Genomic DNA, 26,064 nt, shown 5'->3' with positions numbered 1-26,064 from the left:
AACACAGCTTGTGTGAACTACTGGAACTGCATGCAAGACATGCTAATTTACACATCAGTATCTGTTGGCTTTGTCAGGGATAGAAAAGTAAAATCACATTTCTGAGTCAATGTATGCAATCTGGTGGAAATTTCTGTTAAAGGTAGAAAGTTGCTCTATGCTTAAACCAGTGACTGCTTATAATGACCTCAAAATATAATGAAAACTCATTACATGCTATCCCCTACATCCATTTCAGATTTCCAAATTTTATCACTTTTTCCTGCAAGTAATTTGAGATTAATAGCAGTATAAATGCTGCAGTGTGGGGTAAGGGTTAAATCTTCTTGACAGAAACTCTCAAATACTTCTGTGAGTGGGAAGTCAAACTGCGTCATGTGGCACCCTCCAGACTGCTTGGACTCCATCTTATGCAGGCATTGCCACAGGGTGAAGACATGGCACGGCTGCAAAAGTGGCATCTGTTGCTCACTGCAAATGTGCAGATTCCTACAACAGGAAAAGCAACAGCTACTGTTGCTTAATCTCCTAATAAAATGGCCATTTCCAAAATTTAGGTTTACAACATATGGCTTCATTTCATATAACATGGAAATAATATTCCCTAAACAACAACTTAAATGTAAAACTGATGTTAAAATCATATTGGGCCTACAGCAAAAACCAAATTTCTGTTCCTGACAAAGTGCTTTTCTGACACTGTATTATGGAGCACTAATGGGAAAGTTAAAAGCAGGCTTTTAAGCTCTGTACATCATCATCTGCCTTGTTTTAAGGAAGACTTCTGTGCTTGAGATATGTCCTGAGATGTATGCTGATAGTTCTTATTGATTTCAACATCTTTTATATATATGTGTGTGTATGAAAGCCCAAATTCAGCCTTCATATTAATGCTTTAACTATTTTGTTGCAATAATATCCTGCTTCTTAAAATGAACAAAATAAAATTCACTTCAGCTTTTTCTTAAGCAAAGAGGACCGGAAAGTTTTGTTCCAGAGCTTGTTAAAGATCTGGAGAAGTTACTATCACCTACTTTAACATTTTGTACGTTTTCCCAAAGATTTATTTTGCCATGGGTTGTCTATTCCTTCTTAACAAATTACCTCACATTAAAGGATTGGCAGAATTGTTTCCAAAAACCCATTTAATCCAAAAGTTGGCTGAATCAATCTAATCTTTAAAATAAAATGAAAATTTAATTAGACACTATCACATTGAGTCTTTTCAGTGTCCAAAATACTTGCTCCTTTTCCTAAATTTCAATTTTTTATCATAACTGCCATTTTAAACTTGACAAACTGGCATTTTCAAATACTTCCAACTTTTGAAACTCCCCATGGGCAGCGAAGGGAAAACATAACATATGTCTTCATATGGAAAGTAGTAAAATATATGAACTTTTGAATTAAATTTTGAATTAAACTTTTGAGTGCTCAGTAAGTCTTTTATGGCTTAACAGAAGTGTGTTTGGAGATGAATGTAGAAGTGATGAGGAGAAAGGAAGAGGAATTATAGTTCAAGTAGGAGAGAGGAAAGGTGTCAAAAATAATTTGGAGAAATCTCAAACTGCATGCAATTCTGAGATTTTTAATAGTACTCCAAAATCTAGCATGATTGAAGTATACCATTAATCTACTCCCATATATCACTTCATTCATGTGCTCTGAGTTTCAAAAGGCATTCCTAAATATTTGTTTGTTTGTTTGTTTGTTTGTTTATAGGAAGGCTTTAATTATTAGGGAAAAAGCAGTGGAAAATAGTTTTCTGGAGAGCTAGTATTATTTGAAAAAATTTTATTTTAAAAAAATTTTAAAAAATTTTAAAAAATCAGTAACCAGTAAATTACAAATACCTTGTGTTTTTTTCTTCCTTACTTCATGCTGGCAATAACCATTACTTGTTTCAAATGCAGTTTTAGCTCATGCTATAGACAGGATTCTGTTGACCTTCCACTCCAACTTCCTCAGTCACCATGCCAATAGCATAAAATTTTTCACCACATTATTGATGGCTTTACAAATTTTTTTTCTGAACACTGTCTTTTGGAAAACTTTTGATGGAAATACTGGTTTTCAGAGAAATGTATTGCTATTACTATTATTTTAACTTAAGCTGCAGTGAAAGCAAAAGTTCTCATAGCAACTGAAACTGGATAATCCTATTTTTCAGTTAGCTCTGTTTTAAAACTTTATTTCCAGTTATCATTACTGACCATTGTATAGCTAAAACTTCACAAGCAGTTGGAAATTACATAGTGCTGGCTAAGAATAAATATTGTTTAGAGTAGATGGAAAATATACTATTTGCTGTCTTTTCTCAAGACACTTGCAAAATACAAGCTATGAAACTGTCCTGTGGCAGAAATATAGAAGAAGATAATGTTTCCTCCCCATAGGAATGCAATATCCTGAACATGCTGGGTTTATTACTGCTGTAGTGCATCTTAACATCTTTACTTCTTTTGTTCTTTGCTAGCAATAATAAATCTGTGCATACTGCCTTGTTTTTCATTGGGGGTGGTTTTCCTTTGTATTTTAATCACCTATCTAAAATGCTTCTGTCCATTTTGGTCTACAGTGAGATTGCTTAATGGTTCTGCAAGCACTGAAGGACTGGTACAGGTCAGGATCGGGAAGGTATGGCACCTGGCATGTGCAGCTGATTGGAATGAAAAGATTTCAGACAATGTTTGCCAGCAGCTGGGATTAGGGTGAGTGAAAATATTAAATGCTCTTGTAACTTGTTTGAAGTTTTGCTGAGTTTGTGAATTTGTGTTTTTCTCATCATTTTAGTGGTATTGTTACGACCCATAAAAACCGAAACAAATATACTTTTCTGTAGTAAATGAAGCTCCAAATCAGTGAACAAATTTGTACGTGTCACAATGCTTATTTTTAAATCATTCATCACTGTATTACTAACTCTGAAAACAGCAGATTAAATATGAGTACACATATTGGAGAACACTGTGAGTCTCGTGTGAAAGCATTAGTCTTTTATCACTGTGTCATCATTTATGTCTTCATTTTTGCGAGAACAGCACAAAATCAAATCTTGAGAAAACAGGATCCTTGCCTACTTTACTGTCATGCTGATGTTCATTTCAAGTAAATTCAAGATAACCACTTGAGTATCCTGTAACTGGGCTCCCAATACATTTCATACCTATCATTAAACATGAGTTGTTGGGGTAGGGAACTATTTCACTCGAGGTGTGTTTGCGGCTGGAGGAAGGAGGGAAGCATATGATTGAAAAAGCAGATTTGTCTTCAGTTGCTGCTATTCAGCGGAATTTCCAGGGAAGAGGCAAGGAGAGTTTAGTGCAGAAGTGTTGTATTTTTACAGAAATTTATGGCCCGAATTCTGGCCCCACTTACACTGTATGAAATTTCACTGCCATCCAATGAATAATAAATGTCTTTCCTACAGTGCTGAGGTTTTTAGAGAATGTAATTTACTCAAGTAATAATCAAATAAAATTCTTAGCTTGCAGTTTATTATGTTGCTCTCCAACAAAAGTAAGATGCCTGCAAATGCCTGTCTCATAAATTAACTGTAGAAATGGCAAAGTAAAGAGGGCTAGGAAAAAAGACAAAATGTTATTTGAAAGCATTTTCAATCATCCAATGAATATGTACTGTTTTATTCTTATTTCTTTTGGTTAAGTACTGCTTTTGTGTACATATCAGATGCACAAATCCTATTTGTAATATTGGTATGTAGTTATCTTTTTTATGCATGTATATAAGGACACAAAAAGTATGACTAAGTGTTCTTTGAGTCAGATGCCTCATCCATTTACAATGGCCATTAGCCTTCTTCCTCTCCCTCTTTCTCCCTCTCTGCCTGTCATTGCCTCTTTTTCCTCTATAACTTTTGAATACTAGTCATTTTGTGGTCTAATGGTTTAGTTTATATTTAAATAATTTATAGGCTTCACTGAACTTTTTTTTCCATGACACTTTCTATTAACATTTTAAAATTACTTATGCTGTTGTCTCAATAACATTCTGTATTAATGTATTTTAGAGTTTGTCTCTACAGTAATGTCAAATATTCCTGTCCAAAAAAATTCTTTTAAGTTTCTTGGTTAGTTCTTTTTAATTCCATTGCTCAGATTTTTACCTGTTCTCATTGTTTTTTAAAAAATAGTGTTTTTATAACTAAATTGCATCACCTCTGATATCCTGGGTGCTACTTCTGTTAAAAATCCTGATAGCAGAATGAAACTTTCACACAAATCTAGAAATCCCTTAAATATCACACTATTTATACTTTCTTTGAATCTATCTCCTTGTTGCAGCATATTTGTTAACGATTAGCACCACGTTTGTTAGTAAATGAATGTTTGTAATAGCAGGTCCTTGATAGGCTGTATCTCATGCTGCTCTACTGAATAATTACCTGGAATTATCAGAGAAAGAGGCTAAGGTTAATCTGGATTATTTACTTTTGCTATTAACTGCTTATACATTTACTAGTCTCGTTTACTGTTTATTTTATGAAAAGGAGTGAAACGATGCCCTGCAGCATATGATGATTATTTATGTAGCTGAGCTAGAAAGTGTAATGTTCAAATAGATTCTAGTATATCACACATCAGAATCCTTTTGCCTCCATTCTTCAAGTATGCAGCTGTTGTATTTGTGATATGTACCAAGCAAGCAAATCTAGAGCGATGCCCATGTGTGCATCTACGAAAATATAGGTTAGGGAAATAATTCACAAATACACAAATACACAAAAGTGAGTCCAGAGAAAAAGGTGCATGGAATGGTGGAACTGAGAAACCTAAAGAAGGATCCTTTGTTCAGTATGTGCTTTGTGACCGTGTGCACAACACTGCCATGCCTGATTATTGTTGTCATTATTAGCATTGATTTTCTTTGAGCCATCAGTTCAGACACTGAACTTTCCACCATTTCCTCTGTTTGGTTTCAAATACATTTGTTTCTTTAGGACCAGTGTTGGCAGACCTGTAGCCTGTTTTATTCATGAACCCATAAAATTCTTGAAAATTAACTAACAAATAAAATGTCATGTTTGAGATGCCCAGGTCACTTACATTTTCATTTACTCCACTAGTAAACAGTCAGTAGTAGTAGTAGCTACATGCCTAGCTACTAGAAATACCAGATAAAATCATTTTGACTTCTGACTGCCAGACTCAGGCTTTCCAGTGTGGCAAAATGCTATAAAAGTCATTGACTGGAGGTAGAAAAGAACCTGTTCCTCAGTGTATTGAGGCCGAGTTTGCAGCCAGAATGAGAACTGTCCTGATAGCTTGGTGATAGACTTAATGTCATGTCAGTTGTCAACTGGAAGCCACAAGAGAAGTTTCATGTTCAGGTTTTTTGGAGATTTTCAGGTTCACTCACGTACAGAAACTGTGAGCAACCTTTGTTTAACCCCTCTTATAAGATGCTTCTTTTCAAATCAAGAAAGCCTAGAGAGGTTATTTTTATTTTCTATTTGCATGATTTCTTCTAAAAATATTGTGTGCACATCAGCAGTTAGGAAATAGTTGTTCTTCATATGAATCCACATGTGAACAAAGCCTTTCTTTTATACTAAAGAAAGTATTCACTGTTGACAATTTGCTACAATTCTTTAGTATTGTTTTCCTGTTTGTCATAAAATCAGTGGACAAAGCAGAAACACTACCCTGTGAATTAAGCATAAATAAAACAAATTACAAATATCCTGCAGTCTGAAAATTAAACAATAGAATGAAAAATCTGTAAATATATTTTCTTCAAATAAGCATGTGGATTTTTATTTTTATTTTTTTAGATAAGAGAAAAAATTGTAGTTATTGAACAAATGGCATTATTATTCAGAATAATTATTCAGAAATGTACCACTTCATTTGAATCTTTTCTAACATTTGGTACTGCTTATTGTTACTGATCATATCAGGGACATAGATAGAGACTGAAACCGTAAATACCTCTGTAGATCTGTGTGTAAGAAACTTATCCAAAATTATTCTGTAAATTCTGGCTAGTGAGGGCTACTTAATTCGTAGGTTAGCCTCCTTAAGGCCATTTTTGTCATAGCCTTCAATACTTCTAATAAATCATTTTCATTAACAGTAGATCCCCAGTGAAAACTAAATTACACATCACCTTTAGGATCTGGCCCATGGTGTTAATCTTTCTTCCTTTTGAAATGATAAGAAGCTAGATTACTAGAGCTAAAATCTATCATAATATTCCATTATCATTCCCTCTAATTAAAAACTAACTGTATTTTGAATGCTAATCAGTTCTAGCAAAGCAATCTTATTAGAACACTTTGTCTTGAGTACACCATATGTATGTGTTGGATAATGCCTTGAATCAAGGAATATTTAAGAGCTGTGACTTGGAATTGCTGCATAATAATACATAATGATACATTGCTGTTACTAAACTGCATTGCTCCAGGAAAAGTATATGATTTCTTATACTTACAGAAACACCATTTATCAATACATTAATTGAAAGAAGAGCAGCTTGGTTTTGCAATCACTGATAACATTTAGGAATCTCCAGCTGTGTGTATCTCAGGAATTCAAAGAATACAAATGAATCAAATGAAATTACCAAAGGTTTTCTCAAAAAAGCACTTTAGATTTTATTTCAGAAAGATGAGGAAGCTAAATAAAGTCCCTATTGTTAAAGGAAAGATCAGAGAAGATCCAGCCTGTAATCCAGAAATTTCAGCATTTAAGTAGGTTGCTGCAAAAATAATACCTTCTATTTATTTCCACAGAAACTGTAATAGCTAAAGAAACTAAAGAACACAATAGCACTACTTGATAGAGCAAATTCACAGCTACAAAATACTAACTTTCAATACAGTCACCATTATTAGCTGTGCATTTTTGTCATCGATGAACAAGAGCCTGCATGCTACACTCATAAAAAACCTGCACCAGCAGTATCAATCCACTGTTGATATCACCACTTCTGAAATGTACCACCCAGCACCTCACTGTGCTCACATCCGATGTTTGGTTTCCATAAATGTTCAGCAAGAGTCAACAAATATCAATGGATGGCATTTTTTTCCACATAGAGAAATTTAATGACACACCTTCACATCATCCACACTTCCATGCCAGACACCATTTTGTCAGATTGCCCCTCTACTGCCAACTGTCACATGGCAACAACATATAATGGGATACTGTCAAGAAGCTTCAGTCTTTATTGCCATACCACCACAATCCATCTCCATATATTTAAGAATCAGTATTGCAAACCATTCACTGTGGCACAAAAGAGGATAAACTCATAATTTACTTTCATTAAAATAATTGTTTTCTCTCCATTGTAGCACTGGAGTTCTTAGAATAAGGTGAATGAAGTTAGGCAAGTCACTGTGAAAGTTTTAATCCTCACACATCTCCAGATAATTCCACAAACATCATCATTTCCCAGACAGTCCTCCACCAATAAAACAGCATAAATTTCTAAAAATACCTATGTGTGTCTTTTCCTTCCAGGAATTCAAATATGTCATCAACTGTATTATTCACTGGAGATGGTCCATTTGTCGACATCACTGAAGTAGCGAATCAGAGCCTAATATTTACAAAAAAGTGAGTAGAGTGAGGTTGCTTCCTCATGCTAAGGAAAAATGCAAGTGCAGTGACTATGATTTGTACAATAATTTCCAGCTTAAGTTTATCTGAAGACTAATGTGATTCTGTACGAGGTCTGGACCATAGAAATAGGTTTTATTCTGTGTCTACTGTTGAATTGTATGCATCATTGTGCAGTTCACTTTTCCACATTCCATTCTTGTTTGCCTATTACAAATCTTAAATAAGAGAGATGCTTGATGTATTTTTAGCATTTGGTATAATTTTATGCAATATTTTTATATATTTATTGTGAAAATTATTAATACTGTTACTTTTACATTTCTTTTTACATGCACATTTTGTTTGAAAATGCTATTTATAAAATGTTTCTTATCTAGAGATCTCTAAACTATGAATACATCAATTTCACTCTTGGTTCTCCCTAAAATCAACAGAGAAAAAAAGTATTTCCAAATTCTAATTTGTCTAGCTATCTTTTCTGGAATAAGATGAATCACATTTTGTAATCCATTGAGTTTATTGATAAGACACATAGGACAACAGCTGTATCTATGTTTAGACAAATTAATTTAGTTCAAAAAATGTTTCCACGTGTCATTCTCATGTCGTGTCTCCATATTTATCATTAGATGAAATGATCGTTGGAATGCATTACATCCTTATCTTCCTCAGTCCAAATAACACCTGAAGTGATTCTGAAAAGTCATACAAACTGTCAGTCAGTGTTTCTTGTAGATTAAATGAAAATTTAATGTTTGCCCAGGATTACTTTCTCAGGAAATACCGGGTTTAAGTACACCTCTACAAAGTAGAAAGGATTGCCACCATCAAATAAAACATTATATAATGACTTCAGTTACTGAGTTTCTGCTTATAAGAAGGTTTGTAACAAACATTATCCTGGAATCCTACTACAAGCATTGACGCAGAAAATTACTGTATAATTGCTAAAATGATGAAATGATGTGGATGATGTCAAGAGTCCATGTTCTTACAGGTTTCCTTTATGAGCACACCGCATGGTAGCAAAGCGGGTAGAACTCTTAGTTTGATATGCTGTATTATTTCTTTTTAAAAAAAAAAAAAATCCATTGTTTGTTCCAGTTATACTCTGTTAATCCCGACATTTGTCATTTTTACTGGTGGCGAAAGGATATTTTACAATTGAGATACTGCAAGTTACTTTTCATGTTTTTCTTGACTACATGTCTAAATAAGGATAACCACAAGAGATCTTAAACAACAGCAGTAATTTAAAGATGTCTTCTGTTAATATCTCTTAAACACTTGAAGATAATTGATGCAGGAGTGGATGGAATAACTTCATTAATCTTAGTTGCATTTCTGTTGATGAAATGGGTATCTAGACAGATATTCTTCATCTAGAAAACTGATAGGAATCATTTTACAGGGTAACACCATTAAAGTCTCACATGCTTTTGTTGTGTGTATGTTAGAATGATCACATAGATTTGATAATTAAAAAATCAAATTGGTAATCAAATTTTAAAAAGCTGCTTCTCACATTGCCTATGGTCTTAGTTTCAAGAGTAACTGCCATGAATGTAAAGGGTCATACAGATACCTGAAAGCTGTAGTACGGAAACGGCATAACTGCTCTCTGATGCCATTAGGTAATGGATTTCTTGGCAGAATTGCTTTGTATGGGCCAAAATTCTGCTTTGAAGATACACATGAGCAGATGCTACAGGCATATTTTTTTTTGCCATTCCTAAGTGAGACCATACTCATAGATTTAAGATTTCTTCCCAGCATGCTCCTTCACAGATAATTCTCACAGAGTTACATAGGATGGATATTTAGCACATGTAGTGTGACTCTACTGCCTTTTGGACTCTGAGCTAACCAAGGGGTAACTGAGGACTGATAAATTGAAATGCAGGCAAGGAAATGGTTTTCATACTGGAAACTTACTCCAAATAGACAAAAAAATGGACTCCCATAAAGTACCTTCTACTAAGCAATCAGTAGGTACCGATGGTGGGAGATAGACCCTAATTTCAACATAAAAATAGGGACAAATCTGACAAGCTGAGTATTAGATTGGCTAGTTTGTATGATACAATACAGAGCTGGAGGCATATTTCACCCTCTTACACTCACCATAATGAAGATTTAATTAGATAGAGATGGAGGTGAAGGTTACATGTTCTCACTTGCTGGGCTGTCACTCATTATTTCTCTCACAAAAAATGCCAAATTTTAGTGCAACTATAGTGAGGGATGCATAATGCTATATTCTGCTTAAAGAATGCTTCCTTTTATCTCTTTGAAAAAATGAAGTGGAAATGCATACTGTGACCTAGCCCTTAGCTGACTTTTTTTTCTTTCTGATATATTTCTGTGTATCCAATTTAAATTGCTAGCACACACACTGTCCCAAGTGTTCAGATTCATTACAAGCTATGAAGATAATCTTAAAACCTCTAGGTATCAGAAATGCTTGAGTAGTTTTGATCTGTGGTTTCATGCTCTTCAGGCTCTGGCTTTATATCTCTGCTAAATAATTCCTTCCCCTCTATATGCAGCTATATATTTTATTGTGCACTATAAGCTTAGTAAAAAAGATACAGTGATATCGAACTAACCATTTCAAAATTCTTTGGTTACACTGATCTCTAGTGGTAAGTTATTAAAACTTCTCAAAAGGTAAAATAAATGCAGCATGCAGTTACAGTTTTATTTAGAATCTGTCATGAATGAAGCTAATGTACATTTACATACATGAAAGAGTTACTTGGTATACAGATACTTGTGATTTAATTATACTTTCCTTCTAGAGAACTTTGTTTAAACAACCTGGTGATTCATCTGCAGTGTAATATTAAACGTAAGTACATTTACCCTGGGAATGTTTCACATAGAAATCAGATTGTTCAGTCCATAAAGCCTAATGTTTATAGTTTGAATTGAAAGGTTAGGAAATGGACTATAAAAGCCATGCTTGTAATGATATAAACACAGCAAAATTTACAATCTTCACTTGTTTTCAGAGTTAAGTATACACTGGAGACGGGTCAATACTGAAAGCAAATATATACAAAAATTTAAGATCTTAGGATATAAAACATCTAAATCCAAGTTACGAAGTTGCATCTTGATTTCAGCTATAAAATGGCAAACTTTTCTCCACAGTAATAATATTTTTGAATAGCAGGTCAGGTAGTACCAAGACTATTTTTCCAAGAATTTAACTACTCAAATAAAGCATACCATGTTCTTCTACAAATTTGCATGTATTTATTTAAAATACATATATGCATTTATTTTAGCTTGTGGAAAACGCCTGGAAATTGAGCACAAAGGAACAAGGATTGTAGGTGGAAGTGATGCCAGAAGAGAGGCTTGGCCTTGGATTGTCTCACTCCGTTTTAATTCCAGACCCGTTTGTGGAGCCTCCCTTGTCAATGAGGAATGGCTGGTGACAGCGGCACACTGTGTATATGGGTAACTTTCACTGTACTCATAAGTTAATGCATTCTGATGCTCCCACAACATGCAAGTACCTAAATGGTGGATATCTGTCAGTAAAGTTGGGCTGAAGTATAATCTTGAGTCATTGGTCAATCACAGAGCAAATCGCAATTTTAAAGGATCATATTGAAACCATTGGTAGGAGGTACTTTTTAGATGTTTGAAATGAAATTATTACAGATTCACAAATGCATCTTTGTCTCCACTGACTGCAGGGCATCCTGCTGACTTGTTGAGATGGCCAGATGACATCCATACCATGTCTTTTTCATTTTAAGAAAGCATGTGAAACATTTGCTTTATGTGCAGATTGACTAAGGATGTATCTGATAATTAATAATTTGTGATTCTAATATAAAAACTTAATAACTACTTCACTGTTAAATTACTATGTTTGAATCACATAAAGCTCTGCTACGTACAAGTAAATCCTCAGTCCTTATTTTAAAGCAGACAGTCATAGAAACCAAGAGCCATTTTCTGAACAATGAACATTTAAAATACATGGTATTAATACTGAGCATTTTTACTTTACCTATAAGCAGTGTGGGCCTCCGTTGCTCACAGGAATCTCTGTTAGTGGTTAGAGGATGGTATGTAGTGGTTAAAGGATTAAGTATCTAAGAAAGGTAAAATCATTTTTTCCCATTCCACCTGTTAAGTATCACAGATTGATCAAGATCTACTGTGCATAATTTGAATGAACCTTGATTCATAAATATTGATCAGGCAATATTGCAATGTCCTCCAGATAGCATTGTTTGTACCACAAAGAAGTGATGCATATAAATATTTTCTAAGATTTGCTTCCATAACGTCTGTAATAGAAACTAGTACTGAAGAAGACACTCAGAAACTGCAATAGCAAAAGACAAACGTTATTATTCAAAACTATAGTAGATTTTTCATTATGAATAGCTAAATAATAATACTGGGGAGGCTATGCCAGTATAAGAATGACTCCTCATTCCCTTACAGGAGTATATTCCACACAAAGCCCTTGAAATGAGGGGGATCAAGCCATGTTAGTTTGCACATGATAAATCCACACTTACATTGGTGCTTCCTTTTCACCTATTTCCCATTTCTATTTTCACTTAGATATCATTTTATTGTGTTGAATTTGCTGGAGTTTTTCCTTTAAGCAACAGTTTATATTTTTAGCTCTTAATTCTGAATATTTAACTGAAATGCTGATTTAGAACAAGGTAGCCTCCAGATGTCAGTCAAAAAGATAAACAGAAACCAATTCCATACATCAAGCAGACTGAAATAATGTTTTAGAATAAAAATGAACTTGATTAAAAAACTAGCAAATGCATGTGTTCACTAGCTTAGAAACCTCAGAAAGCTTAGTTTCAAACCAGCATAGATGGCTCAGCAAAAAAAAAAAAAAAAAAAAAAAAAAACAAGCATGTAGATTTATGCCATAGCTGTCTGAACATATTTTTTTTAACTTAGATAAAAAACTAAGGGACCAATTTTCTGAGTCAATGAGCTGAAGTACTTTCTACTACAACATTGTAATCTATTATTCTTCAGACAGTTCTATAATTTTCTAACTAGGACCAATGCTAATTGCATTGTGGGCAGTCAGCAGTATTGTTTCGAATGCTAAAAAAGACATAGTGATTTAATTAATGTATCTTATTCCACTGCACTGCTGTATGATTAATTCTTCTAAATAACGCATATAAGCTTAAAATCAAAAGTCAATCACATACTACAGTATGAATGTTTAAGATAATATAACTACCACAAAATTGTATGGACCTCTACTACATTATCCTATTAATTGAGGGGAAAATGAGAGCATGCTACTTATTATAATGAGTTTAAAGATTAGCATTTTATCTAGCATATTTTTCAGAATGTTCATTAATCATTCATAATTATGAATATTCCTTGCAACTTCCAGGAGGCAATTACAACCATCTACATGGAAAGCAGTTCTTGGCTTATATGACCAGTCAAATATGACAGACACTTTAACGGTAGTTCAAAACATTGATCAAATAGTTATAAATCCTCACTATAACAAACTTACAAAAGACAGTGATATTGCTCTGATGCATCTTCAGAACAAAGTTCAATATACAGGTAAGTAAGTGAGTTTGTATTTTTCCACAAAACGTATATGTTGCTTAAACCCTAAATATGCTAACCATGATGGAATGAATGGCTGTACATTTTGTACAGTCTAATTATTCTTGAGTTCATCCACTACTTCCTGGTTATTGTGTCCCAAAAATGAATTTGAACTAATGAATACTTTCTTTTTTGACTTCATAAAAAAAAAAAGAATAAAGAAAAGAGATTGAAATTGATTGCTTATTTTGCATTCACAGATTACATACAACCTATCTGCTTACCGCATGAAAATCAACAGTTTCTACCAGGAATTAACTGTTCCATTGCTGGCTGGGGTGCTATTAGATATGAAGGTGGGTAAATTATGCTGGGAAAATTTGCTCCTGATTCCACAGAAGCTGCTAAGGTCAAACAGGTTAGAGATATGCCCTTCTAGAAAAAAGTTTTCTACCATTCCACTCCCCCACCATTTCTACTCAAAAGAAATAAAGTTACAACATATTTATTAGAAAAAATATATACATCTCCAATCATTAAATTAATAAAAGACCTTATTGCATCTCCTTAGTAGTTATGAGGACTACTTTTCTCAATTTACAGAATATGAACATCTTATTTCCAGATAACTGGGGAGATGAAGGGATCAGAAAGAACAAAGATTCATGTTTCTGACAGTGTTCAAATTATTTTCCCCAGAAGCCAAGAATACCGAGTGTAGTGTGAAATGTACTTTCTGTTTCTATATCACATGCTCCAAATTTGAGGTCTCTATAAAATAATAAACATGCAAATTCATTTTCATGGTTGCTTGTACATATTTGTATCCATATTTTCAGAGTAGAATTGTATTTAAAGTTTTAAGTAAGAACTTGTAATAGAAATGCTTATAAAAACTAGATATATGCAATCAAAGATACGCAACAAATAGTGTGGAAACACTGGAAAATCCAAGCTTCTAAGCCTTTAATAAGCTCTTAGATCTCTCTACAGTAAGTTCATAGTCATTGATTTTAGTAACTTTCATTTAATTACAACCAAATTCAGTCCCATTACGCAAATGAAAGACAGGATTCAGTTAATGAGCACCATTTAATCAGTGATTGTGTTACAGAGGCATAAACCTGAATAATACAGTAGTCTGGCAGGGCTTCCTGCTGTTCAGTAACATGCCTACATGTTGGAACAAGAACAAAGCTATCAGTGTTCTGAACATGTTATACATATTTAATGCAGCACGTAAATGTACTCTGTATTTTCATCAGGTCCCACTTCAAATATACTGCAAGAAGCAGAGGTCCCTCTCATTTTAAATGAAAAATGCCAGGAATGGTTGCCAGAATATACTATTACTGAGAATATGATCTGTGCAGGCTATGACATGGGAGGTGTAGATTCCTGTCAGGTAAGAATAAATGGCTAATTCTCACTGCTAGCACATAGCACATCTAATTATGGAGTAAAGTGCTCTTTGATACTCCAGTCATTAAGACCAGATGGTCACTGTCTATGAATATTATTTTTATGCTCAATATTTAGCTCTTTATCAGAATACATGTTGTAAAGATAAAAGTCGATTTTGTATGATCTCAATGCAAACAACAATGGAAGGAGATAAATATGTGGACTGGATATTTTATGCACTGAGCTTTGAATTATTACTGCTGAGGAAGGAGGAAGACTTTTAGCAAAAAGTAAGGTACAGAGAAATGCATAACAAATAGGTCAAAAAAATCTCAAAAATGCTTCTCACGGTGAAAGGGGTAGAGCAATGATGTATTTCCCCAGAATATGTAGGCTTTAGAAACATTTCATAAGTGAACACCGCAGTATTTTGAAGAAGCTGCCTTTCTGCACTTATCTTACAGGCTACTTCCTGGGGCTGTTTCTCACGTCTGTCCATTCTATCTCTGCTCATTATGTAACACTTCTCTTTAAGAGCACAGTGTTGGTCAACACTTAATCTTTCTTCCAGCAATGTGGAGTCCATGGCATGGAGACTGGTTCTCCTCAGATCTGATAAGGAGCATCCTCACATAACTCCTCTTACTTTATTATCACAACCCTAAATCTTTATCATGCACAGTGAGTTTGGCTACGTTAGTCAAGCAGGAATGTATGCAAGCCTATTTGATTTGCCTTTTTCTCAATGTCTGTGATTCCTCATCTCTTTTTGTTTTTCGACCCTCAAACTGAAAAAAAAGAAAAAAAAAAAAAAATTGTAGCACTATAAGTTGATACAGAGCACAAGTGACCAGCACTGTGATCAATGACCATTCAACCATAAGCAAAGAGGAGCAAGCGAGTCCTGATACTACTTTGTCCTCTAGGCTGCTGTCACAGCCTTTGAACTTTTGTGGATGCCCTAGAGTTATAGACAGAAGTATTTTAAAGACTGAGTTCCCACAGAAGTCTCCCCTAAAGCTCTCTTCATAGGGCCATGAAAAGACAACAATAATACTAGTTGAATTAACTTGCTTCAAACCAAACAATAAAAAATAATCATTGTTTTCTTTCTCATCAAAGCAAGACATTCATAGCTACTCAGGCAGTAGAATGAATAAAATTTGGTCCCCACACTCTATTGCATGGGTATCCAACCTTCTGACTTGCCTGGCCCGCAATAAGCAGAAAGGAATGTAATGGGCCACATGTAAAATATATAATAAAGTTAACATAAATAAGTAACAAGAAATATTTTTAATGTTTTATATTTTATTATATTTTTATTATAGAAATATTTTTTATTAAAATGTTAAAATACACTACAAAAACATAAAACAAAACTAATAGGATGTTTGCTCTTGTTTTTGTGAAATTAATGCATCAGTCTAGTTCAAGGGCAGTGAGTGGCATTCCTAGTGAGTTCTCAAGGTGGTCATCAGAGATTTTTTATGAAATGTTACCCTTCCTGTGCTTCATCCTTGACAATAATTGTTCACAATTGTACTTACTGCCAAAAAGCAATGACATGAACAAGGCATGACTGTGAAGTGAGATCTATTTTTATTGGATAAAACGGGCCTTATAAAAGCCTGATAAAGAGACATGACCACATTTCACTTTGAGTTGAAGGTCTGATTGTAACTCCGTATATTTCATTGAAAATTTGCAGGTAATGTACTTATGTAAACTCAAAGAAGAGTCACAATATACAAAAAAAAATATCTTTTTTTTTTGGAAATCTGGAAACCTATTCCTAAAACTCTCTCAAAATGGAAAGCACATCCACATATTTTTCACTGTTCACAGGACTGTGTTTAGCCAGTGTATCGAAATGCATGAAATAATTTGCCGTAATTTGAGTTTGCCATAACTTTCATTTCAAATGCTATTATGGTTTGAAAAGCAGCACAGATATGTTGATATACGTCCTGAAGACACATGTTTGACTAATTTAAATGAGCACCAAAATCGACCAAAAATGCTAAATCTGTGAGCCATTTTTAGTCTTCGTGTTCTGGCATAACTCTTCCTTCTGATTCCATGAAGGACTTGACTTCACTTTGAAAATCATGAAGTCTTTTTAGTATTTTACCCAAACTTAGCCACCTTCTTTTAGAAAAGTAAGTGATGACCCGTAAGTCAATATCCCTACTCCTAAGGAATTCCTAGAATTAGCAATGATTCCATCCCTTGGACTTTATGAAATTCACAGCTTTGATGATGATTTGCACAAGACTGTCCATTTGTAAAGCTTTCACACATAAAATTTTTGTGATGTCCAATGCAGTGATATTTCATCAAAAGTGAGTTGCCAGTGGAAACTGCATGATCTTCTAATAATTTTATAAGTTTATTTTTTTTACCAACAATTACCGGGGCACCATCAGTAGATATATCAGATATGTTGACAAAAATTAAAGAAAATTGCTTTAACGTGTTTTTTTACTGCTTCACACAAATAAAGAGATTTAGCTGTGTCTTTCAATGACACCAAAGAAGCAATTGCTTCAGTGACATCATGTTTATTATCAGTATCTGTAATGAAAATTGCAAGTTGAGCCATATCTGTAGCAGCGCTACTTTCGTCTATAGCCAAAGGAAAAAAAAAAAGGGAAATTAGCAAATTTTGTTCAATAGATATTTATGTTTCTTCAGATTGCCTGACTATGGTCTGATAAACTGATAGTACTGACATAAACTGACATAAACTGATTTTAGACAAACTGTTTTTTTATCAGGATATATTATATCAGCCATGCATTCCATACATTGCTTAATAAACTCACCATCAATAAAAACAGAATTTGGCAGCACATTTTTGCCCATAATGTCTTTTCAAATTCTAATCTTTGAAAGCTGACATGATCTCTTTGCTAATTAAGTACAATGCCATATTATTTGTCAGCACTGTGCTGTGCCCTCCATGGGCAGTCCCAGGGCCCTCCATCGGCAGTCCCAGGGCTGGGTTGGGCCACTCAGCAGGGCAGAAGCACTGCCATGATGGCATGGCAGGAGAACCTGCCACATTACAAGCTGTGCCAGACCATGTGCAGCCCACAGACTGCTTGTTGGACATGCCTGCAGATTACTACAATTCTGTAACTCCTAAATTACTGAGAAGGAGGTGGCAGAAAAACTCACCTCCTCTTCTGGAAATCTTGTCATCATTTCCTCTAAATTTGAAATTGTCAAAATTCTGGAGGGACAGAAGATAGAACTGCTTCTTAGCTAAATAGATTCAGCTAAAAAATAATGCTACACATTTATCCAGGAGTTGTGAAAATGATGGGTTAAATGTACTTAGGACATTCTGAAAGTAATGCTTCCTATATATTTTCATAGAAAATACAATAGACACAATTAAACTATTTGATAGAGCAAATTTTCAGCTACAAAACACTGTTTTCAACACAGTCACCACCATCTGCTCTGCATTTTTGCCAGTGATGAACAAGAGTCTGCACTCCATGCTCATTAAAATTTGTATCAGCAGAGGTGGCCCACTTTTTCACAGCAGCTATGATAGTGTCATTGATAGGAAAATGTTGCTCATACAGTCCAACTTTCACTGTACTAAGACTCCTTTTTGGTCTCCAAACCCAGCTCAGCAACCATCAATGCATGTCAGTGGGTGGCATTTTTTCCGCATGGAGTATCTCCATGACATTCCTTTGCTTCATCCACACTTCCACATAAGACACCATTCCGTCAGAATCCTCTGCTGACATCTGTCACATGCAACAGAATGTAACAGAATACTGGTGGAAATGTTCTGCCTTTATTGACATATCACCCACATCTGTTTCTGATGTCAACCTGGGCCAACATAATAAAATAGCAGGCAATACTTTCAGAGCATTCCTCATATAATAATCCTTTGAAACTTAGTCCTGTATCTAGAAGACTGATGGGAGCTTAAAATTGCAGTCTTGAAAGAAAAAGAAAGTAAGTTGAATTATTTCAAGATTTTTTTCTATATAGAAGATTCCACATTGATTATCTTTCTGATGTCCAAAAGATAAGATGCAATTTTTATGATTAAGGATCAATTACAAAAAATACCATAAACAATTAACAATTGTACACTTTTAACTTTTGAATTTCATATTGCAGGGAGATTCAGGAGGCCCTCTGATGTCTGAAGATGGTAATCAATGGGTTTTGGTAGGTGTGACATCATTTGGCTATAAGTGTGCAGTTGCCCAACGACCAGGAGTGTACGTTCGGGTCGCTATGTTTGTGGACTGGATCCAAAAAATCATCTACTACCCTGATTTTCCTTAACAAAGAAATAGAAGTTAAAGACTGCAATTAAGCCATTGCAGAGCAATACAGTACAGACTGGCATTCAATACTCATAATTAGGGAATCTAAAAAAAAAGTAATGATTCAAATTGCAGTCTGGTTTCAAATTTAGGAAAGGAAAACATTGACAAATAAAAATTCCTTTCCTTATCAATTGAGAGGAATATTTCAAATGAGATAGATTCTATGCTTTTGTTAATAGTTTTAGCAGTTTACTGTTCGCTTTATGTAAGAGGTAAATCAGTCATCAGTCCATGGTATGGGAAAACAGTCTATATGAACATCACTGTATTAAATGTGTAGTTAGGGTTTTCTAAAGTGTGGCAAGGAGGAAGGAAAGAAGAAGGGCAGAAAGAAGGAAAGAAGAAGGAGAGGGAGGGAGGAAGGATTTTTAAAGCCACAGATGCTTTATGAAAAATGGTCTAAATTGTTAATTTGGGGATAAATTGTCAGAAAAATTGTGAATTTCAGGATAAATGTGAATTATTTTTATGATTTTACAGTACATTTCCCAATGTGCATTTTCATTTCAATGCACAGTCAATTCTTCTCAGTAATTGCCACATATCAAAATGAAGGTATATGTTATCTGAAACTGGGCTCATGAGAGTTCTCCTATCTTGCCTTTACAAAAAGCTCTAAAATGAAGTTTGTAGATTGTGAATAATGGTTGATCATGTATCATGCTGCTTTATAACAAGCAAACTGAATGGATCATAAAAATTATCTCTGGTGTAATTTGTTTGCTTTTCAGTTTTTCTTTCATGCAAACCTTCTGGTAATTATTCAAATAATTATAGATATGTACTTGCATGTACCTTTGTAGAAACATGCAATACTACACTTCCCCTCATATATATGGTTTAACAACTGACAATAATGAGGATCGGTCATTCATGGTGAATAAAATGTAATTAGGGTTCATTTGATATTTCATGCTTTCTCTATAATGATTTTGTGTTTTGTATAGATTCTATCCTGATGCCCATTAACAGAAGTCCAAGTGGTATAAAATATGTAAAAACAAACAAAAGAAAAGCAGTTCTATTATAATAATTCTTATTGAAATACCTTAAATTCAATGGTGTTTTAATGTTAGTGTAATATGATATATGTCCTTTATTTCTGCTTATAGATTGTATAGTAATTTAATGTCTTTTTCATTCTACAGTATACATGAAAACACAAAATGCATTTTAATTTACTGCACATATGTATCTACACATGTACTCGTAGATGTATGATTTTTGTAAGGAGCTTCCATACTTGTTATTCACAATGTTAAATGCAGATATGAAGTGCTCAGAATACAAGGCAAGCTTACAAACACAGGTTGATGGTCACTGAGAAAAAATGTCTTTTGGTCATCATAAATGTCAAGGAATTAGGTCCAGACCAAAATGTGCAGTTCCATCAATATATCTGTGTCCATAAGTCAGACAGATGTAATTAAGCCAGAGAGCAGACAAAAAGTATCTTAGACTCTTTCATACAAACTACACAGTGCCATTGTTGCGAGTTAACTAAAGATATTTCATTTTATTCTGAATTCGTTTCTAAACTATTTGATTAACATTTCAGAGCTGCTAACCTTATCTTCAGTAGTAGTCTTTTTTCTCCTATTCATCTCTTTCACTGGAAAAAAGCCAATGAAAATAAAGTGCATTCTGCTATCAAGTATAAATTGATGTGGATGAAGCAATTACATTAAAATACTTAATTAAAATGTGACATGAATTCAGTAATATTTACAATACATCACTGTTGTAAATGGCATTTCATTCTGCTAATGAAATACAAAAGCCAAATCAAAGCAGATTCAGTTACTAGAAGATCTGGTTCCCAGAAATACAGTAATATCCTTTCATTTATGTGTATTTTTTGCTTCCCAAAATGCAAAGCATAGATTTCGAGATATAAATTAATAAACTATCACACTGGACTCAAAAATTTCCCATTGTAAACTTCTATCCAGAAGCGTATATGTAACATACACTAGATAGTATAATTAAAAATAAATACTTTATTTCAACTTATATCAGGATAACCTTTGCCAAGCACATTATAGCCTTCATTCAGCATCCATTACTTCAGCATGCCTGTCCCATATTAGCCTGTGTTGAAATCAGCCATTAATACATTAATATATGTGGGCAGCATGGATAATTTTTTATTTGAGTTAAAGGTCTGAGATATTTTAAAATAGGGTATGGGAACTTGATGCTGATTTACACTTGCACCTGAAAAGATTAAAGGACTGAAGGAAGCAACAAGAGCTTTCTATCTGCCATGCTATTTACTTGCAAAAGGCCAGAATCACTATGGAAAAAAAAGAAAAATTACATTTCTTGAGGAAAACAGGGAATGGAGGCAAGAAGTACAATGTTTTTTAGAATGCCAAATTGAAGTCATGATGTCCATTTGAGGCCTACTTATATCTTTACTCTTCTTCGTCAATTCCTTGCCTCACACCTCCTGCGTCAATTTGTGAGATTAAGGGTAGTAGCAAGAATGTGGTCAGCATGAGCTGACCCATAGCTGCCTGCAGTTGACAAGCTGCTTTGAAGTAGCTGTTGTTGATGAAATCTATCACCTGAAATTGTTCCTTCCACCAGTTTGTAGAACTTAATGTAGCATGAATTTAATGTTTGTAGGATTTAATGTCCTTCATGAATATGAAGGACAAAGTTTTTAGCTTTTTTTGTGTTTGTTGTTATTTGTGGGTTTTTTTAAATAGCAAATCTGTTTTCACTAATGTACTGTCACATAAAAATCTGCTTTCCTGGATTATCTAAGCCCACCAAAAATCCAAAGGAATTTTGCATAAAGTTCTACATGTGAAATGTGAAACACTTTCTTTTTTTTTTTTTTCTCCTTTCCTCTCTTACTATTACACCTATTTCCCTTTGGAATGCAAAACTAGGGAAATAAATATGAAATAATTTGTGTACATATGGGATTTATTGGTTGTGCATGCAAAATAAACACCACCTTAAAAGTGGAACTAACTGATGTAAGACTGCACAGTTTATTGTCTGCACTCTCTTTTACAGAGGACTCTAAGACTGTTTTGATTTTACCTGGTATCTAGAAACTCAATACTAGGCAAACAAAATACAAGCAAGGAAACAGATTCCTTCTTCTTAGACTGGTGAAATGATATAGAAATATTTTGTCCAATAATCAGTATTTCTTATTGATATGTGAAATCTAAGTTCATTATAACTAAACCATAGCATGCCATTTTCCATTCCTCCTTCACAGAATTTAAGATTGGCCAACACTGATAAATGCCCAGCAATCACCTTTGCCCCTTTGGAAAGACATCTGAAGGTGTTTGCATTCTCCTGACTGCAGCATGGAAATGACTCCTGTCACTTCTGCTGCACCAATCACAGTATTGACCGCCAAGTGTCATTTGGAAGTACAAAGTATGAAGAGATGGCAGCTCTGTAGATTTAGGTTAAAAATCACTCTCTTGTCCCCTGTTTTCTTGAAGGAGTTAATCCATAAAGATCCAGTTGTGATTACCCCAAACATTCCCAAGGAAGATGAAGCTCTTGCCCTCAGGTGAGTTAAGCATCATTTAGGTCATGGAAAGAAAAACAACCCTGGTCTTGATGATCATGCAGGACCATAGTATTTTTTGTTTTATTTTTAATCACTATAAAGGAAGTTGTGAATAAACAAAATCTACAGAATAGTGCAAGAAAGAATGGCAATGCTTGACCTGAACTACAGGAGGCAGCTTCTTCAAAGAGGAAATAAAAACATGGCATAACTTCAAATTTAAGATGCCTCCAAAAGAGTTGCAACGATAGCATTGCACAACTAGTATTAGTGCTTTGGAACTTAAATTATTTTTTTTTCTTTACTCAGAAAAATTGATACACATTTGTCCATGAATTTCAGAAGCTATAGTCAATATCAGCAATCACAGCGCAGGCTTCACAAACTGTAATATGCTCTCACTTCTATCCAGCTTCCCCAGCTCCCACCCAGCATTTCTATTAATGGAAAGCCTGACAAACTTGAACTTGTGCTTTTGAACTCTTGCTGCAAACTGCAGTAAAACCTGTTAGCCTTTCTTAAACAGCACCAGACTGTCACCAACAAATCAGCTAGAGTGCTTTTGCTAGCACCCTGAGATGTCATCCTAATAGCACAGAAAGCTCTTAAGGCATCAAAGAGAATGAACATTAATGATATTAGTAATATTTTTTTATAAAGGACTTTAAATGCATCAGTGTTACCTCTAGATCTACCAATTAACATAATTAACACTCTTCTAGCTAAGCCTCATTAAAGCTGGGATCAGTCTCTTAGTGCTGCTTCCAAGAAAAGCCATTTGTCTTCCTTTTGATCCATTATTCCTAAAAAACTATTAACCATATTTAAATAATCTTTAAAGTCTTCTCTACATAGATTTACTGAAACAACTAATTCTATTCTTAAACTCTTGCCCACTGGGTTACTGAAATTTGTATTTTCTCTCAGAAAAAGTTAAAAATATTTTGCTTAACCAGTGTAAAAAGAACTGTATTCAAAGGTACTTCATTATTGTTTTATCATTTGCCAAGTGATTGATGTTGACCTTGGACCAATACATCAAGAAGATATGGTGGTCACTCCCTGATAAAGTGGATTCACTATAAGATTAAACCACTTTTGAATCCTTGAATTTTGTCATAGCTGATGAATGTTGCAATATGGCAGAAGTATCTGCCAGCAAGCATAATTTATGTATACAAAAGTAATTTGTGCCTGAGGATCAAAAACTGTCGTAAGTGTGCAAATAAATACTAAACAAATATTTTGTATCAAACATTTATGCAAAGATAAATAATTGTTACACTGCAAAATTGTCAGTTTCATGTACAGTACATCAACTAGGTTACAATGCATAGGAGATTAAAGAAAACAAGAAGGTTTTGTTTAACTACAAACAATCTATCTTAAAATTGATATACATTGTAGATATGTCCTCATAAAAATTTCAAATGCATTTTCAATTCATTACTCACAACTAGCTAACTTACATCTCTTAGCAAAATAAACACATACCCTTTATTTAGCATGGCATATTTTGTTACTGAATTAATAATCAAACATTATATAAAAATGATCTGAACATTTGCCTCAAGGGGGAGCTTACAGTTCATTCTTGTAGATCCTTTGCATTTTCAAGCCATTCCAAGCTAATGTTCTCAGACGACATTATAATACAGCCCGACTGCAAAATGTTATTTTTGCTTTGCTTTCAGTCAGTAAATCATTATATCTCCATGCTACTGTCCTTCCTAGGGGTTTTTGAAATCCAAAGTGTGGACTGGTTCGGACTCGTTTTTGTTCTTCCTTTACTGAAAAATAAAAATATAAACTATTCTCAGTGTACACATACCTTTACAGTTCTGATTCAGATTTGTGATCAGCCCCGGATATTTCAGCCCCTATTTGAAGGCTGTCTTTGTTGGCATAGATGTCCCCTCCACACAAGAGCCATGCCCATGCTGGACCAAACTTAGTGCCACAGTGGTGGGTCAAGGTAAGTAACTGTTACCAATGTTACAGCACCACCCTGTTTAGGAGAGCTCCTTCCATGCAGTGACTAGACTTGGACAGTATTTATTTTTCATTTTTCAGTTCACATCCATTCACACTTACTCATACAGCATAGCCTTTCCTATCTCTGGCCACAGACTAAAACCTCTCAGAAGATGACTATGCTCTATGAACAGATGTGAGTGAATGTGTGGACACAGTTTCACCAGAGCAATTCCCTTGAATAGGATACACAAGGGACAGGAGCATACATGTCTCCAAGCCTACGTCCATGTGCTCAAGATCTAGCCCACCCAACCAAAAGGGCTACCACAACCCTGACCATGTGCGTATGGAGGCTGCACACCTGTGCTCATGACACATCAACAGGTGCCAGCTTAGCCAGAAAGCCTCTTCCTTTTGGGGCTTGAGCTAACATCTAATGAAGCAATGGGATATGAATCAGACTCCTAGAATGAATGTCCAGTAGAAAGCTTCCTGAGGCCTAGTTTTCATTCAGTGCCATTGACAGTAGTTTTTGTGAGCTTGGTTTTGTAGGATTTTTCAGTAAAAATATAAAACTGATCTGAAAGCACTTGCTCTGGAACACTGCAAAACCAGTCACACTAATACTTACAGGGAACCCTGAGGTACCCTGCAGGTTGAAGGCAGTTTTTCCACATGGCTAGCATCTTCTCAGGTATGACTGCCACAATGCACCATCATTCCTCATTTAGATGTCAAGTAACTGCAGTCTACTGAAAAGAACAGGAATGGCATGAGCCACTGCAGCTGCATTGTGATCAAAATATTTTAGTCTCTGGCCAGAATATTTCATACTGATACATTGTCTGATTTAGTGAAAGGGAAAGTGGCCTTTGTGGCACCATGTAATTCTGTATGTTGGAAGCCTGAGAGTCAAGATCCCAACAGTACTATACATTCAGTTTTAGTCAGTTATTACTGGTGTGTAAATGTAAGCAAGTCTGGAATGATTTAAAACACACTTTCAGGGAGCTGAATGGGATAGTAGTTTTCAGTCCCTCCAGACTTACCTCTGATGCTCTACAAGTAATGTATTATGTACCTGATCCCATTGGAGTAATTGAAAAGCCTCCTATAATTTCAGTGGACTTTAGATCAGGCCACAGTGCTATAAACAAAGCAACTGCAACGAATCAAGTACTTTAAGTTCTTCTTTAAGAAATTGATTCACTACTGATTTCCAGATTAATAGAGCAAAATCAAGCATATTTTGTAAATTTCTGATGAAATGCTTTGAATAGCATCTTTGCTACACAGCAGGAAGAATTTCTAAATACCTTGGGCCAGATACAAGCTAATCTTTAGTTAACCTAAATTGTTTTTCAAAAGCTACGCATCTATTTCAAGAAACAGGTTTTAGTACAGAAGGTGCAATAAATAGCACATTGCTGTTTTGATCATCAAATGCAATTGTAGAAATTGAGAAATATACCAGGTTGGAATTTAAACTTTCTGCAAGGCATTCAGATGATAATGGAGATGGGTCTTTGAAGCAGTTTCTCCTTGCTTCCCTGGAAGAAATGAAAGGGAGAGTATCTAAGCATGAACA

At 34.6% G+C, this 26,064-nt stretch overlaps 2 protein-coding genes across 3 annotated transcripts in view; one reads left to right on the top strand and one right to left on the bottom strand.

Moving 5' to 3' along the window:
* The window catches only part of TMPRSS15 (transmembrane serine protease 15), a 54,558-nt gene extending 34,891 nt beyond the window's left edge, over positions 1-19,667 (top strand). Inside the window, exons 20-27 of the mRNA XM_052666896.1 lie at positions 2,579-2,711; positions 7,494-7,589; positions 10,397-10,446; positions 10,889-11,063; positions 13,009-13,190; positions 13,439-13,534; positions 14,444-14,583; positions 18,738-19,667. Coding sequence (XP_052522856.1) covers positions 2,579-2,711; positions 7,494-7,589; positions 10,397-10,446; positions 10,889-11,063; positions 13,009-13,190; positions 13,439-13,534; positions 14,444-14,583; positions 18,738-18,908 — 1,043 coding nt within the window. The 3' untranslated portion in view covers positions 18,909-19,667. The remainder of the gene's footprint in view (positions 1-2,578; positions 2,712-7,493; positions 7,590-10,396; positions 10,447-10,888; positions 11,064-13,008; positions 13,191-13,438; positions 13,535-14,443; positions 14,584-18,737) is intronic.
* CHODL (chondrolectin) overlaps positions 19,436-26,064 on the bottom strand; it is a 31,812-nt gene continuing 25,183 nt past the window's right edge. For both annotated transcript variants that reach the window (XM_052667088.1, XM_052667098.1), the window contains one exon: positions 19,436-24,289. In XM_052667088.1, coding sequence (XP_052523048.1) covers positions 24,205-24,289 — 85 coding nt within the window. In that variant the 3' untranslated portion in view covers positions 19,436-24,204. The remainder of the gene's footprint in view (positions 24,290-26,064) is intronic.

This window comes from Tympanuchus pallidicinctus, unplaced genomic scaffold, assembly GCF_026119805.1.
Source record: "Tympanuchus pallidicinctus isolate F22 unplaced genomic scaffold, pur_lepc_1.0 scaffold10, whole genome shotgun sequence".
NCBI lineage: Eukaryota > Metazoa > Chordata > Aves > Galliformes > Phasianidae > Tympanuchus > Tympanuchus pallidicinctus.
This window is presented reverse-complemented; position numbering and strand designations above follow the sequence as displayed.